This window comes from Lipophrys pholis (assembly GCF_963383615.2).
Source record: "Lipophrys pholis genome assembly, chromosome: 23".
NCBI lineage: Eukaryota > Metazoa > Chordata > Actinopteri > Blenniiformes > Blenniidae > Lipophrys > Lipophrys pholis.
Genome location: NC_137645.1, coordinates 2500179 through 2517259, shown reverse-complemented (window position 1 = coordinate 2517259; position 17081 = coordinate 2500179). Strand labels below are relative to the sequence as shown.

General features: G+C 47.1%; 1 protein-coding gene across 1 annotated transcript in view; it reads left to right on the top strand.

Annotated features, from left to right (window-relative positions):
- The window catches only part of LOC308127831 (fidgetin-like), a gene marked incomplete at its 3' end in the record, with an annotated part of 33898 nt that extends 17524 nt beyond the window's left edge, over window positions 1-16374 (top strand). Inside the window, exon 2 of the mRNA XM_080493179.1 lies at window positions 14114-16374. Coding sequence (XP_080349305.1) covers window positions 14114-16374 — 2261 coding nt within the window. The remainder of the gene's footprint in view (window positions 1-14113) is intronic.
- Between the last annotated feature and the right edge of the window lie 707 nt (window positions 16375-17081).

The window sequence follows — 17081 nt, the reverse complement described above, 5'->3', positions numbered from 1 at the left end:
TCTTTTTCTAAGCGAATAATTGTTTGATTTGAAAGGGGAGGTTTTAATTTGGTACATATTTCATGCTTTTCAAAATAAACTCAGACTCAGTCACAGCAAAGTTGAATGTTTTTGCAGTTTGTCTTTGGCAGTGAGTCGTCTCGCTGTTGTTAGAAGAACTACACACACACACACACACACACACACACACACACACACACAGCCTGCTGCAGACAGACATAAATGCATCCACAGATGGTGACACTCCGGCAGTCACTCCTGGGCTGTCTGTCGACGTGCCAACCGTCCACAACACACACACACACACACACACACACACACACACACACACACACACACACACACACACACACACACACACACACGCACACGCACACGCACACGCGCGGAGCCCGTGTGATGCATCATTGAGCATGGGCTGGTGTTGGTGGAGCTGCTGAGGGGGAATCAGTGTGGTGTTAAGTAACCATTCATGTGGAGCCGCACACAAACAAACAGCTCTTCTTCTAAAAATACAGTTTTCACCTCGTTTCCATCAAATATCAACCGTCCAATAATATCAAAGTTCTCCGGATGATTCATTCTGGAAAAGGCTGCCCTGTTTCACACGGAGACGATCTGAAGCTGCTCTGCTAACGCATCACAAAATGTCTCAATTCATATAATATCAGGATTTTTCAATAATGGAATTATTATTATTATTTATATTCTTAAGTAGTTCTTGGACTGGAAATTGTCTTTTAAAAATGATGTTCTTGTAATGCAGTCATTTGTCTAGAGTTTTTTTAGTTTAGAGTTCTTAGAGTCAGAAGTACATCTTTGTAGTTTTTGTTAATTAAATGAAATAATACAATTCTTTTTTTTATTTTTTCATGTTAAAAGTCCCCCAAATTTTTAAATCTTTAAGTTTTGAAAATGTGGCACAGAATCCTATTTTTCTTTTGTTTTGCTTTGTTTTTTATACAGAAATTGCTTCATCTTCTTGATTTTGTGTCATTTGCTTACATGCATGTGGCTTTTCGGGATTTTCATTTCTCAACAAATTGACAGAATTACATCAGTGGGTGGATTTTAACTATTAAGATACTTTTTAGGAATTTTTTCGTTTGTTTGTTTTCAAGCCCAGAAATATTTTCTTGATTTGCACAGCGTTGCATTTTAGTTCTCGTTGTGTTCGGCTTTTAACTCCTCTTCTGCACAGTTAAACTAGAACTTGGTCGTTATCGTTGTTCCGACATGAACTGTCGAGCAAAGTCGAGATTATTTAGGCGCTAAAACTAACGATGGAACTTGTTTTAAGTCGTTTTATGTCTGAACACCTTCGCACACTCAACCAATTTCTTTTCAGAATAATTGACAGACAGACTTTTCCGTGCTGCTTGTTGGCGTCATTTTGCATTTTGGACTTGTTTCCCTTTCTAGATTAGCCCACTAAGACACACACACACACACACACACACACACACACACACACACACACACACACACACACACACACACACACACACACACACACAGTAATACCACTAAATGGCTCCGCTACACTTGTGAAAATACATTTGCTTTGCCTTGATGATATAATATGATTGACTAATCTGAAAGTTCTCAGGACTTGTGTACACGTTAGCCGGCTTCTCCCCGAGCGATCGTTGATATGTTAATGCCGCTCGCCGCGTCTCTATTTAATTCATGTGGCAAATTTCTCTTGTGGCTTTCAAACTCTTGCTTGGATTGTGATATATTCATTTGTTGATGCATTGTTAATGTTTCCACTCCGATTCTGAGTACGCGGCGCAGGTAATCGCCCACTCCGGGGCCGCCGTGCCACTGTTTGTGATGTGGATCTTCCCGAGGATTGTATTTGAATAATGAGGGAGGCTGGAGCGTTCTCTTGTGCAGAGTGTCTCGGCGCTGCCGCGCTAAATGACCTCTGAATAGTTGTTTTGGATTAGCCATCAAAGTCTTCTCTCCAAGTGGCCGATAGATAGGTACTTCCAGAAATGAGTCACTTGAAAATGATCATTGCCGCCGTTCGCCGTATAAGATAATGGATAACCATTACACTCCATTTTCCCCAGCTCCTCACCCACACAACGCCTGCTCTTGAAATATGATGCATCCACTGTGCTTAGCGAGCACTTAATGTCCAAAAGCACCGTGTTTGTTGAGATTTACAACCGCGCCGGCGGGAGGGGGGCGCAGAAGAAAGAGTGCGTCGTCGGCGTATAATGTTGTTCACTCAATAATTATCTCATTTTATTTACGAAGACAGACAGCTTTAGACGAGGTTAGAGGCTTCCTCTCTATTACCTCCACCCCTCCACCCCCCTCCACCCCCCCACTGATGACGTCCTTCATGTCGAGGACTTTCCAAAGTTTCCAATCGAGGAGTCGCGCGTCCTCGACGTTTAGGTTCGGGGGGGAAAGACGACGGAATTACAGCAGTGTGGCTCCGGCGGTCGGATCGATGTCATTTCTAAAAGGATTAGACCTCCTCTCAGAAATCTATTTTAATTACTGAACACACAGGTAAACAAAGTGCTGCTGGTTCACAGGTATGGATCCCGGCGTCAGCGGAGTATTGATAGCGCGTGGCCCCGCGTTAACCCCGAAAGATCCGGACGCCGCAGCTTCGGCTCCAGACGCCGCTTCTCCCCCTTTGCTTATTTTCACCGCCGCCGCTTTGCCGGTTTGTTTCGTCCCGTTAGCGGGATTTAAAGACGACAAAACTCGCTGACGAATCTCCCTGGATGTGGAGTCCAGGACAAAACTGGAAATTATGAACGAAAACATGCAGCAGAACATCCAGTCAGTTAGAACAACCTTACAGCAGAAACCAAGTTACCGGAACATATAGGACAATAAGGCAAAATAACGATCTTTACATAAGTGACAATAACGTAACTTAAAACAACTTAACATTAAATTACCTAACAACACAACATGACATAAAACAACTTAACATGGTATAACAAATATAAACATCACTGACAAAAACAAGATAATGTTATACAAGCCCCGAAAAGCCTCATTCAGCTAAAATCACACAAAACAAACTGAAGTAAGAGGACGTAACAATGAAAGGTTTACCATGACGCGGGAAGGATCTCATCAGGTTCAAACCTTTTCTCAATCAAAATGGTTTCTACTAAATCATTTCTACGTTCCGACACTAAATCTTACCAATATTCATCAATAGGATTGACTCTCCTCCTCAGTTTGAACGTTTCCTCCCACTCACAGCCTCAGCTGGAATCCGTCAACTTGTGGAAAGTGAAATCATCTCAAACACACATTGGATCATTTTTAATTGGCTGGTTATGATAATCAGGCAGGTTAATAAAAGTATAAAAAGTATGAAGATCCATAATGTGCTCCAGGTGTATTAGTGACTGATAAAGGATTCATTGACTTCACATCGACGTGGTGAAAAACCTTTTGACCTTTAAAGGGTTTATTAAAGTGCTGTTAAGTGGTTTATTAAGGCTTTTAACAAATTAGAATTAATAAAGTGTTGCTCTTTCATATTATGTTTTTTAGTCTCATTAATGGAGCGTCGAGGTTTTCAGATTAAATCTGCGGGGATGCGCGGAACACAAACATACACAACTGCCATTTTTAACAAGCGTCGTACGACGATGACGGTTAAATCTCTGTTGTTATTGAGACGCAATGGAGCGCCGCATTACGTAATAATGTTATAGAGCTTCAACTCATTATGGAATGATGTCATAGAGCTTTAACTCATTATGTAATAATGTCATAGAGCTTTAACTCATTGTGGAATAATCTGCCGCATTTCGGAATAAAATCCCTGAACACATTTTGTAATAACTTCTTAGATATTCCAAAACGTGGGTGTTCCTCTTTTTTTTAAGTAATAAAATGGAATCATTTAGTCCTTGAAGTTTTTAAAACACCCGCCACTGTGGCTGGTAGACTTTTAAAGTCACAAATCAGGATTTCCACCAGCCGTTGATTTTATTCTTGAGTAACTGAAACCCCATTGTAAAGCGTCATTGATTCATTTTAACCCGTGTTTTTACATAATGAGTTAAAAATGTGTCACGTTATTACATATCGCAGTATTACTACATATCGCAGGATTACTACATATCGCAGTATTACTACATATCGCAGGATTACTACATATCGCAGTTTTACTACATATCGCAGTTTTACTACATATCGCAGTTTTACTACATATCGCAGGATTACTACATATCGCAGTTTTACTACATATCGCAGTTTTACTACATATCGCAGGATTACTACATAACGCGGCGCTGCAGAGCTGCACTGCTTCGGCGGTCGCCCGCAAATGACATCACAGTGTCGATACGCGACGCGGCGGACATTGTTGTGGCGCACGCCATCAATACAACACGTGGAAGTAAACGATGCAGTTTTGGTCGTGACGCCGAAGTGACCAAACTGGTGATGAATTAAAAATCCTGCATTTTTTTTAGTAAAACATCGACTTCATAGCGCGACGGAATCGACATGGAACTACTGACTGTACGTAAATGACGCCACGCCGTTAATTACGTAAGCAACGTCGCATTATGATGTCACGGCGTTGACGGCGAAGCGTAAACGTCTCGTGATCTGATCCTCGCAGCTCGGCGTAAACGAACCGTTTTTTTTTTTTTTTGGTTTGTTTTTTTCATTTTCGTGTTTGACTTTTCAAGCCGTGGCGAGCGATCCGCAACTCCGAGCCTCTTGGGTTGACACTTTTCAATGTGACAAACAAAAACGGCGACGCAACACGTCTCCGGGTGAGAGTCCCATTTGTCTTTTTCCCTCTTGATGATGGGAGCGCGGGGTTTTCCCGCCGTCTGGCGAAGGCTCGGCGTCTTCCGAGTGATGAAAGAGGAGCCGCGGCGACGCTGCCGGGGTCGCGACACTGTTAGAGCGCCGTGGTGGCGAGAGTCTTTACAGATGTTTTGTTCGCCAGATAAGAATAATCTGTTTGCCTCAGCGGGCCTGATGTTTTCCCGTGTGTGTGTGTGTGTGTGTGTGTGTGTGTGTGTGTGTGTGTGTGTGTGTGTGTGTGTGTGTGTGTGTGTGTGTGTGTGTGTGTGTGTGTGTGTGTGTGTGTGTGTGTGTGTTCTTAGAGGAAGGATCCCCGCGTGGAGCCGGGTGATTAGGCACGCTGCGCTAGTCACAGGAAATGGAGTATCTGACGGACAGGCCGAGTGCATTATAGATGAACGCCACGCGTTGGCGGCTTCCAGCCCCCGTCCAAGATCTCTCAATTTCCTCCCCGAATGACAAAAGAAGCCACGCACAATTTCCTTGATCCGGAGCATTTGTTTAACTGCGCCCTCCCCATTTAACCCGCCCGTTCAATAGTCTGTCGAGTGAAAGGAAATTTAGACGGCGTCAATTTATACGAGGAGGATCTGATACAGGCGGCTGGAATTTAGTTAAGTCTGGTTCCTTCCAGTCCGCGGACGTTCGGCGCTGAAGGTCAGGAGGTCGCTGATTACAACCAACGTTAGATTTTAAGAAAAACGACGCCGTCGTTTGTCAAATCTGTCTGTTTGTCGGCTGGAAGGCTTCTCAGACGGGATTTCGGGGACTTTTTTTTTTTTTTCTTTCTTTCTTTCTTCCCTTGACGAGCAGTTTTGTTGTCAGTCACGACGGATGGGAGTGAATTCTGTTAACACACTTTGTTGTGTGTTTTCTCAACTCGCACAAAAAACAAGTGAAAGCGGCCGCCGAACTGAAATCAAGCCAAGCTTCAGTTTGAGGGATTAAATTGAGGGAGTCTCTGGGGGGTGTCGTTTCCAGAAAACCACCTTTAACATGAGAAAAACAAATTGTACTTCTACGTCAGTTTAGGTTTTAAATTCTCTGGAAAGAAATTCACCATGAAGATTGAATGTAAAATGGGGTTATACTGGATCAGATTACATTTCAATTTTGGCCAAAAATTATAGTAATTTCTTGAAACGTGAATTTAGAAACCTTTAGAAATTTGGAAAAAAAGAGAAAAATCAGACAAATTTCTTTTATTTTGTTAAGATATACATTTCCAGATTCACTTCCGCTTTTCAGTTTTCTCATATTCACATCTGAAATGGACTTTTATTAACCTGATCATGAACCTTTATTGTAAAAACTGTGTAATTCCATGTGTTTGCATCAGGTGGCAGCAGTGAGTCACTTAAGCGTTGAACCGTTCGCTATGAATTCATACTTCAGATTAAAACTGAATTTCAAAGTGAAGATTGATATGATGTATTATGAAACTATGAAAAATAACCAAATTGTATTGTTGTGAACTCACTTCACCCCCTTGTGGCACAAAGTGGTATGACAAGAAAAGAATAAACTGTTAAAATTCAGTCTAACTGTGACCAAGACAAACATTTCACTGCATAACGTGCAGATTTACCTCTTAACGTCGGAGCAAACACAAACTTATTGTGTTGTGATGTTCAGGTTTTACGTTACATTAATCATAACGGCACAATTCTTGTTTTGTGACGAAAGATTTTAGTAGTTTGTCTTTAAATTTTACTAGATAATCGCAAATTACCTCAATAAAACCTGGGAAATGTGGAAGTTGAAGGAAAGATTCAGATCACGATTCTTCTTTCGCAGTGATACAGTTTGTTGCAGCGGAGAGGATTGAGGTTGTGTGTGTGTGTGTGTGTGTGTGTGTGTGTGTGTGTGTGTGTGTGTGTGTGTGTGTGTGTGTGTGTGTGTGTGTGTGTGTGTGTGTGTGTGTTCATGACTAATTTTGTAATTAATTGCCTTTTGGAGGACCTAATCACTTTATTTGACTCTGTACTGTAGGTTGTGTGCCAATACAGCGTCGCCCGTGGCTTCGTCACAGTGTGCCCGACTCATTAGCAAGCACACACACACACACACACACACACACACACACACACACACACACACACACACACACACACACACACACACACAGTAAGTTGTTCAACCAGGGGCCTCTGTCGGCTCTGGAGGGCCACTTCAGTGTTGGAGTAGCATGAAAATACACAGTTATTCCTCAAAATCAATTTGATATTTAAAACTATTGCTGTGGATCTTTCTTTTTTTTTCCCTCCCTCCTTCCTAAATACCTCATTTCCATCGGCCAGACGTGACGGCGCTTCTTTTCTCCGTGTCCCGGAGAGCAAACCGACGCGTTCTGAGGTTCTGATCTGGAGGTTTGAAAGATGCCCTCTGGTGTGTTTGATAAGGATTTGAATAACCGCTGAGATTTCCCCGGTGGCGAGTGAAAACAGGCCTCTCCTGATGAAGTTATCGCTTGTCACGCCGCCTCTTTCTCTCTCTCTTTTCTCTCTCTCTCTCTCTCTCTCTCTCCTTGAAACCTTCGAAGATCTCCCGGAGACAAAAGAAGGCCGCGGCGCGTTTATCCGTCTCGGATTGCCGCAACATGTGTGTGTCTCCGCTCTCCCCTGCCACACACACACACACACACACACACACACACACACACACACACACACACACACACACACACACACACACACACACACACACACACACACAGAGCTTTAATTATGACGTTACTGAAATGGGCAGTTTGCTCTGACACCCCGCTCGCAGAATCACACAGCGGACGGACTTAAAAGAGCTCATTAGCTCTCTCTAAAGAGCTGTTTACTGCACATACACGCTAACAGGCAGCTCTGTTGATGCAGATGGACGCCGAGTGTAATGAGAATGATTAGGCTTCTCTATGTGGAGGCTGCACCAGTTTAAAAAAAAAAAAAAAAAAAAAAAAGACGGTGCAGAAGAAATCTGCTGGATGTTGTTTCAGCTGAGTGCACGATCCCTCTCCCTCTCCTCTTTTCTTCCCCCTCTCTCTCTCTCTCTCTCTCTCTCTCTCTCTCTCAGCAGCTCCAGAAAATAAAATAATTCAGTCCAGTTTAACTACTTCCTCTGAAACGTGCGGCTTTCAGACGGGAATCCACAAGTAGCGGGGGGAGAAAGGGAGAGAAAGAAGACGGCCTTGACAGGCCTGCCAAATGAATGGGTGGCGTTTCGAATCCTTTCAGTGACTTTTGAGTTGATTTGAAGGTCGCCGGAGAACGCGGCGGCGGCGGCGGCGGCGTGCTGGTTGCCCCCGGTTTACATCACGTTGAATTAGAGGATACACCCCCGAAGCCGGCCCTCCTCCTCGCTCCGTCCATATGTTTGGGAGAGGAGGCGGCGAGTTCAAAGCGCCGGGTTCAAAGCGTCCGTTCCTCATTTGAATAGCGTAGAGTAATCGCTATTACCTTATTTAAATAGTGCAAGTTATCATTTGGCCTTCATTTGCATTGGCGGGGTAATCACTGCGTCTCTGCATTAACCTCATTATGGAGGAGATGAAAGCCCTGATGGAGCCTGACACACTCTTTTATATATGTTATCTTTATTAATGATGGAATTACAAAGATTCCTGTTTCTTTCAGCGGCGCAGTTTGATGGGAGGAAGGCCGTGACAGGTTTCTTTCCTCGTCTCTTTCAATGCTTCCGCTTTCAGAACGTCTCACTTTAAGCAGTGTTATCTTTCTCTCCACCACCCCTCAATCGCTCGCCGTGTTTACAGGTTTTGTTTTGTGCAGTAAATGTACGTCTCAGATGGGAAACGATGCTGAGGCATTGAATTATCAACCCGTCTGGTCAACTGGTGACTTTATTCTGATAGAACTTCACCACATGGAATAGTGTGTTGGAAACAAGAAGCTCAGGCTTTTCTGCATCTGAGCCGATTTCTTCTTCATCCGTCACGTTTTTGTTTTCTGACCATCAAGATTCCCAAAAACAAAAACAGACATTATGTACAGAAATGGCTTTTAGCAGTTTTCAATGAGTGTAAATGGCGTTCTATTTGATGCGTTCCTAACTTAATTCCTAGTAAAGTATCGTTGAAGCTCTCCATCGTTCTCAGAATTAGAAAGGTTTTTCAGTTTAAGCGGTTCGTGACGAGCCGAGGTGTGTTGATCCTCCTGAATATCTTAAACATTGAAGTACTTTCGTAACGTCGTCGTGAGTTCACGTCGCTCATATCGAAGGAATGTTGACGGAGGAATTCATCTATTATTTGGTGACGGTGTTTTCGGGGTTAAGTCCATTGTTAACGTTCGTCCAAAGTCCATCCGTCTCTTTAAAGTCTGCCGTGTTTCAGAATGCCTCGTATAAGACCAACATCTCGCGTTCCTGGAAAGTCGTAGTTTACGACGTAGTAAAGCTCATTCAGAAATGGTGCTTTAGTTCACTGGCGTCCGTTTCAGTGATAAAAGATGGATTTTATTTATTTATTTCTACAGTTTCTACCGGCCACTCTGGGCCTGACGTGCTGCTCTGCAGCTTTCTTCCCGTAATTCCGCTGTGGAGATCATGACGTCAGCCCCGGAGCGCTCGATGACGTTGTAGCGCCTCCATCGCCGGGTCAATAATGAGATTAGGGCGGGATTGGCGAATGCCCTTTTTTAAATGACAGGTGAAGGTGGGTATTCGGGCGCTGGAGATTGACCCGGCGGCGGTGAGGCTGTGGAGACGAGAGCTGTGCCGTGACGAGAGCTCCTGAATCAGAGCGAGGGCTTCGGGGGCGTGAACTCAGCCTAAATATATATATATATATACATATATATATTTATTTCCTGCTGCTGTGGGGCCGTAGAAATACATCCTGTTTCGTCATTGTCCCCGGCTGTGTATCATTAACTATCATTACTTCCCACTTCCAGATAATCCTGTGTGGTTCAGGAGTGATGTTTTATATTGGCTTATTGATAATCCTCTTTACTGGTTACACTGCAGGATCAATGAGGAAGACAAACACTCTGTGGCGTCACGTTTGTTCAGCTGAGTGAAACCACGCCGCCGTGGAAACCTGCGATTTCGCACCATTTCCCGTCTCGTGGAATCGCAGCTCTTTCATGCTCCCGCCTAATATATTCTGGGTATTAAACCGGCGCCTCCCAGCTAATAGGAAAGTTTCGCCGGCTGGGCTCTTTGTCTGAGGCGTTCCCTCCCCGCTACAGTGGGAGGGTGACGGGTTTGCCAGCCCCGGCAAGACTCCCCTCGGCTAAAATGTTGTAAATTAACACAATTAGCAGATCGCCATTCTGCTAATTAGCCAGTGGCGTCTGCCGAGAGACGGGTGGAGAGGAGAATCAGAGAGGGAACGGGAGTCTGGGGGATTTCCCCTCCCTTCCCTTCCCTTCCTTTCCCTTCCCTTCCTTCCCTGTCTGTGTTGTTACCAAACAAACACTGGGACTTGGAGAAGAGAGCAGGAGAGTGTGAATGTGAAGTGTGTGCGCCGCCTCGCTGTGTTTTACGCTGCTTAGAGTTCCCAACTATTTGTTTGTGGCTTTGCTTTTGTATGTTTTCAGCCCCGCTTGCCTTCTTTTCACTTGTTGTTTCTTTTGTTTGCACGGTAAATGTGTGGCTGCCGCTTTTTGTTGTCGCTCTTTGTTTGTTGATGTTTTGGTTTGTATTTGTATTCTTGCTTCTTCCGGTCCAATGTTATGTCTTTGCAGCTTCTCGCCTTTTTTGTTTGTCTGTTTGTTTGTTTGTTTGTTTGTCTGTTTGTTTGTTTGTTTGTTTGTTAGAGTTTCCTTTTTTTTCATACATGTAAACATGATATTTCCTACACAAGCAGGCCTGCAAGCTGTTTTCCGATGTAAACATACCGGTTAGCAGGTTTTCTACGTGAACAGGGCGGATAGTTTTTCGGGTGTAAATTTTCCCTTCGTGAAAACGCCTCCTCGCTTTTTATTGTTTTCCTGACTGACATTGTTAAACAAAAAAAAATAAATTCTGAACATTTGAGTTAAGAAATGCTGGCCGTGTGACCTACCCACCGTTTTGGTGGTATAGAACGTTACTTAAAGCTCGTTAGGTCGATGTTTTGGACGTGTGAGGTAAAGCATAGAAAATGTATGTTGTGGTTAATTACTAATGTGAGAGGGAGCAGCTCGGGACACGACTGCAGTGCTGCTGCATGCTGATTTCACTGGAATGTGAAGGAAATCTTCAGAATTAGGGAGGAAAAGGCTGATTCAACTCGTTTGGGTTTTCTCTGCCGGAACTTTGAAAGATCACAATCACTGCTCCTTTCCAAGGCGACCACATTACCAGTGTCCACGGCTCTATCAGGGTTATTGAGTCCTGTGTTTTCTCTGATAAATCTTCCTCCTTGTTCGCTTCATCCTTGGTAATTTCCTGGTGACTGCATTGCTTTTTCACGTCACCCTTCTGTGTATGTGGGCTTAAAAAAAAAAAAGAAGAAGAGATGCTTTCACATGAATCGTTTGTCCTTGAGTAGATGTTTTTGGTGCAGACGTCCTGAATACGTTTGGCTCGTGTCAGAATTGTAGTTTCCTTTCATGCCATATTATAAATCGTATGTTTGTGGCAGCTTTTATTTTGTCCTTGTGTGCGCCTCTTTACTTCAAATGTTCTGTACGTTTGGAACTGCACCTTGTTATATCATCCTACTTGATTGAATTAGCTGTATCTTAACAGGCGTAGAAGAAAGGTGGTGTTTGTGGCTGCTGGGTGGAGGCGTGTTGCGTCCCTCTGTGTGCAGTGTTTGCCGGCTGTATTTCCTCTGTGTTTGTGCTCGCCCCTCTCTCTCTCTCTCTCTCCCGCAGGAGAATAAGTGGATGTGAGGAGGAGAAGATTTGCTCCTCCGTGAATGGCTCTCATTGTGCGCCGCCGCTTTACTCACACAAGCACAAAAACCACGCGCATAAACCAATTGTGAGGCGGGGATTGCTCAGCAGACCCCCAGCTGTGGGTCCCTACATGCAGCCGCCGCCAGTCAATAAGTCGGAGGAAGCAGCCTAAATGACACCGATATTATCCTTTATTTGTGTGCACTAAGTCAAATCAAACGGGGTTCAATGTGCCGTGCGGCTGCTGTGATTACGCCCCGTCCAGCCTTTGATAGCGCCGCGGCTTTGATAGCGAGACAACGATGGAGTCGCTGTGTGACTGTCAGTGTTTGCAGATGGCATTGGCTGGGATTAAAGGAAACAGTGGCTCTCCAGCCTCCTGAGGCAATAAAGGGGAGAGCCAGGTGAGTGTGTCTGAGATGAGATGGAGCGGGGGGGAGAGGGGGGGGGAGCACGGAGGGAGTAAATAAGGGAAGGGGTGGCTGTGAAGAAAGGGAATGAAAAGGAGAGATATATATCGAAATGGATGGAGTCAGAATAAAAGGAGGTGAAGAGATATAAAGACGGATCTAGCAGGAGGGGAGGATGGAAAATGGATGACGGGGGTGGGGGGGAGAGGGGGAGGCAGCAGGGAGGCATGGAGGAGAAGAGAGGCAGACAGGAAGGTAAAGAGAATGGTGGAGAGAGAGGAGGTCAAGGTGGAGCTGTGCAGACAGGAACCGAGCTTGAGACACAATGTGTTGTAATTCATAGCTCGCCACAGCTCCCGTGTGCGTGCCTGTGTTTGTCCGTCTGGGTCAGTGGATGTGAGCTCGTGTGCACGTCAGCACGCCTGAGTGCAGGCACAGATAGTTTCTTTTTTTTTTTTTTTTAAACGCCTGTGTGTCTGAGCTTTGTGTGTGTGTGTGTGTGTGTGTGTGTGTGTGTGTGTGTGTGTGTGTGTGTGTGTGTGTGTGTGTGTGTGTGTGTGTGTGTGTGTGTGTGTGTGTGTGTGTGTGTGTGTGTGTGTGTGTGTGTGTTTGGAATGAAAGCATGAGCAAAGAGAGGTGTGTGTGTGTGTGTATGTGTATGTGTGTGCTTTGTGGCGCTCGGCGAAGCGCATTTTCAAACCCATCTCCAGCCACCTCAGATGAGCTGGGGATTATAGAGTGACCCTCGATGCCTCTGTCTTATTGGTCTGGCCGGGGTGCATTAGGCTGCCGTAACCAGACATCCCACCTTCCCTCTGTACCGCAGTGGAGCCGCTGACGCCTCCTCCGAGTCCTCACCAAGTGTACGAATTAACAATTCATGTGTGGCTGCACACAACAAGACTCAAACACACATATCCAGCCCAAAAAAAACAAAACAAAACAACACACACACACACACCAGCTATAGGAACAAAACAAGCTGGCAAGTATGCAGAGATTAAAAAATCGGCCAAAAAAGAAGCACAAAGAGGGAAAGAAAAACTGAAAGCAAGGTGACCCACATACACACTACCTTTAAAAAAGGACAGCCATGTATATGGAGGACGTCCACACGTACACACCGAAGGTAGAAGAAGAAACGCTGTCCCACGGCAGGGAGCAAGCAGCGTCGGGTTTAAGAAGAGAGTTTAGAGGAAAATGTGTAGAAACTTAATGCCAGCAGCTCAAATCTTAAGAGGTAAAATCACATGAGAGGGAAGCAACTGCTCAATTTACAAGGAGGGGGGGTCAAGCAGCCATGAACTTCAGGGGGGGGGGAATGGCAAGAGGCTTGAGGGACAACATGAGAAATCCCAAGAGTTTGAAGCAACGTATACAAACACAAGGACAGAATAAAGAATGTGGACTCACACCAAACCTGTACATGAGAACCACGATGAAAGAAGGCTTTCTTCTCTCTCAATCGCACCAAAAGATTTCAGGGTCGTTCGCATTGTTCCTCGAATGTCTGTGCCTCCGCAGGCAACTGAATGTTTCATTTCACAGTTTTTCAAAACTTAAATTTTCTCAGATTTCAGTCCTAATTTTTCTCTGGTGGTTCTGTCCCCAGGAAGAGTAGCGACGACAATAATCGCAGTGTGGCTTGTGTTGTGAGGTTTTTAGGCTTTATTCAGCCGCTTGAGGTGACGTTGATCCACAATGGGAATGTAGCCGAGAGCGCAGGAGAAAGACGTAAAGATATTCTTGCTTTTGTTGAGAACAGGTGGTTTCACCTTGGTGGATTTCTCTGCAGTGCTGAATTAACTTCTATGACGGTGAGGCGTTAATGCGGCACCAACGCTTAGAAATATACTTCGATTTTAAAGAGAAATAAAGGTGCGGAGGTCAATTTAAGTGCAACGGCCCACCGGTTGATAAAGCCTCAGGAGGAATCTCACCTTTTTAATGGGCCACCCTTTGTTTTAGGCAATTTGAAGGTGTTGTTATTTTAATTATTACTAAAAAATCTTTGTATTAAGGCACTAATGTGTGTGTCTGTGTCTCTCTCAGGCTTAAAAATGCAGTGGACCCCCGAGCACAGCCAGTGGGCCGAGCAGCATTTCGACATCTCCTCCACGACGCGCTCGCCGGCCCACAAGGCCGAGGCCTACCGGGCGGTTCCTGGCCATCTGCAGCGCTCCGCCACCTACCAGTACGCTTGGGCCAATGACGACATCTCGGCTCTCACCGCCTCCAACCTGCTCAAGAAGTACGCCGAGAAGTACTCGGGCATCCTGGAGATGCCGGGTTCGTACACCGAGGCGCCGGTGGTGATGAACGGACGGAAGGGGGAGTCGGAGCCGTGGCAGGATGGCGTCTACCCCATGAGCTGCATCCCGGAGGGCGTCTCCATCAGGAAAGGAGGCGTGGCGGCGGCCTCAGAGGTGGTGTCCGGCATGTGCAGCTCCCCCGGCCTGGCCTCCAGCACCCTGAGCGAGCCCAGCTACTCCAGCAGCAGCTGCGGGAGCCACACCGCCACCGCCCTCCACTCCTCGTCCATGGCCTCTCAGGAATACGGCCCCGCGTACAGCGGCTCCTACCTGCACAGTAGTTACAGCTCCCAGTCCGCCCCCACGCCGGCGATTCCCTCGCCGCTGCACAGCTCCGGGCTGCTTCAGCCGCCCCCTCCCCCGCCGTCACATCCCACTTTGGTCCCGGCTTACAACGGGGGTTCTCCCAACTTGTCAAGTTATAATTACCCCCCAGCAGGCTACCCGGCTCAGAGTGCAGTCGGACCGGGATACAGCCCCGGCGGCGCTCCCCCTCCCTCCTCCTACCTCCCCTCAGGCATTGCTGCGCCTACACCCCTTCCCCCATCCTCCACTCTACCTGGATACCCGTACCAGAGCCACAACCTGACCCCGATCGCCCCCACCCCTCTCAACAGTAGTTCCTCCAACTCGTTGAAGAGGAAAGCTTTCTACATGACCGGACAAGGAGAAATAGACTCGTCTTATGGCAACTTCGGCTACGGCCAAGCACGCAGCTCGGCCGACAGCCCCATGTACCGGGTGGCGGACAGCAGCAGCACCAACGGGGGCTCCGGCGGCGTTGGATTTGACAGGAGTGCTGAGAAGTCGTCTTTACCCTTTAATCCTCAGAAACAGTCCGCCATGCCGTCAGAGCAGCAGCAAAGGAAGTACAGCAGCCAGGCAGCAGGGGGGCCGCTGACCCCGCCTGCCTACGTCTCCTCCAGCCTCGGAGGCTCTCGCTCCGCAGACTCTCTTGCGAGCTTCACGTCGCCTTCCCTCAGCGAGCAAGGCACTGACGACCACCGCCTCCACCTCTCCCACTCCGCAGCGGGGCCTACCTCCTCCTCGTCCACCTCCTCGTTGCGACCTGCTGAAGAGCAGCTAAAAACCAGTGACCCTCACCTCCTGGACATGGTCACCTCTGAAATTGTGCAACAGGGACCCCCTGTGGATTGGAGTGACATCGCAGGCCTGGACCTGGCCAAGGTGACCCTGAAGGAGGAGGTGTTGTGGCCCATTCTGCGTCCGGACATGTTCAGCAGTTTAGGACCGACCCCGCGCTGCGTGCTGCTGTTCGGCCCCCGAGGCAGCGGCAGGACGTTGCTGGGCCGCTGCCTCGCCAGTCAACTGGGGGCGCCGTTCCTCCAGCTCAGCGGCTCCACATTGGCCACCAAGTGGCTGGCGGACGGAGACAAAATAATCCGGGCGTCGTTCTTGGTGGCGCGCTGCCGGCAGCCCTCGGTGCTGTTCATCAGCGAGGTGGACATGCTCCTGTCGGCCCACCTGAGCGAGGAGAGTCCCATCAACCAGCTGAAGGGGGAGCTGCTCGCCCAGCTGGACTCGCTTCTCATGGCCTCGGGCGAGGAGGGAAATCAAGTGTTGGTGGTTTGTTCTACCAGCAGACCCCAGGACATGGACGAGGGCTTGCGCAGGTACTTTGCTCGGAGGGTCCTGGTGCCCCTGCCGGACAGCGCCGCCCGGCACCACATCATGAACCAGCTCCTGACCCAGTCTCAGCACAAGTACTGCCTGAGCGAGGAGGAGCTAGGGCTACTGGTCCAGCGCACCGAGGGCTTCTCCGGACTGGATCTGGCCAGACTCTGCCAGGAGGCCCTCGTGGGTCTGTTACACGCCTCCACGCAGGGCATGGACCTGTCAGGGATGATGCCCAGAGGGCAGATCAGGCCCCTCACCTACCAGGACATTGACAGCGTCTTTTGTAAATTCCAAGCCAGTATATCGCAGAAAGAGATTGACACTTACACCGAGTGGAACAAAATGTTCGGCTGCAGTCAGTGAGGAGACAGATTCTGCCCTTGAGAAAAAGAGAAAAAAAAAGAGGCATCCCACTATTCCTCCCCTCAGGGCAAAAGCATTGTGCTGGAGGGAAAGGCACACAGAAGGCCAACACAAGCCCACAGAGTTCTCACAAGCAGGGTTCAGATGCTCCCAGAGACCTGGTCTGATGAGGCGACTGGCGCTTTGGCAGTTAATGAGCAACGGTTTTGGTTTGAATGCTTGAGACTCCGGGAAGCCAGGCGTTGTTTACACATTGCAAGCAAGTTGGCTTCGGCAGAGACGCTCCAGTGTCCGTGTGTATATATCGTTGCGTTGTCGTTCTTGAGATTTAGTTGGCTATCCAAGTGCCTGAAGTGGTGCTTTTCTCATTTCCTTTGTTTATTTGCCTCACAATCTACATTCATGGCATGAGCTGATGATTATTAAAGAGCTTTAAAAAACTCCAGCGGTGAGTCTGAAAACGCAAAAGTGGCGCTCGCCGCCGGCAGCAGTCAGTCATCCTTTCATGGTCTTGTTGAGAGCGGTTCACCGTTGGGGCGACAGTATTCTGGGCTCCGACTCACACTTATCGATTCTGACCCCGCAAAACAAACAAACAAACAAACGTAACAACAAACAACACTCAGGAAAGCGTTTGTGAATTGTACAGTACCTCAAGATATCTTGACGACGAAAAGCACTAAGACCCAAGAGAATCTGGCACTGGA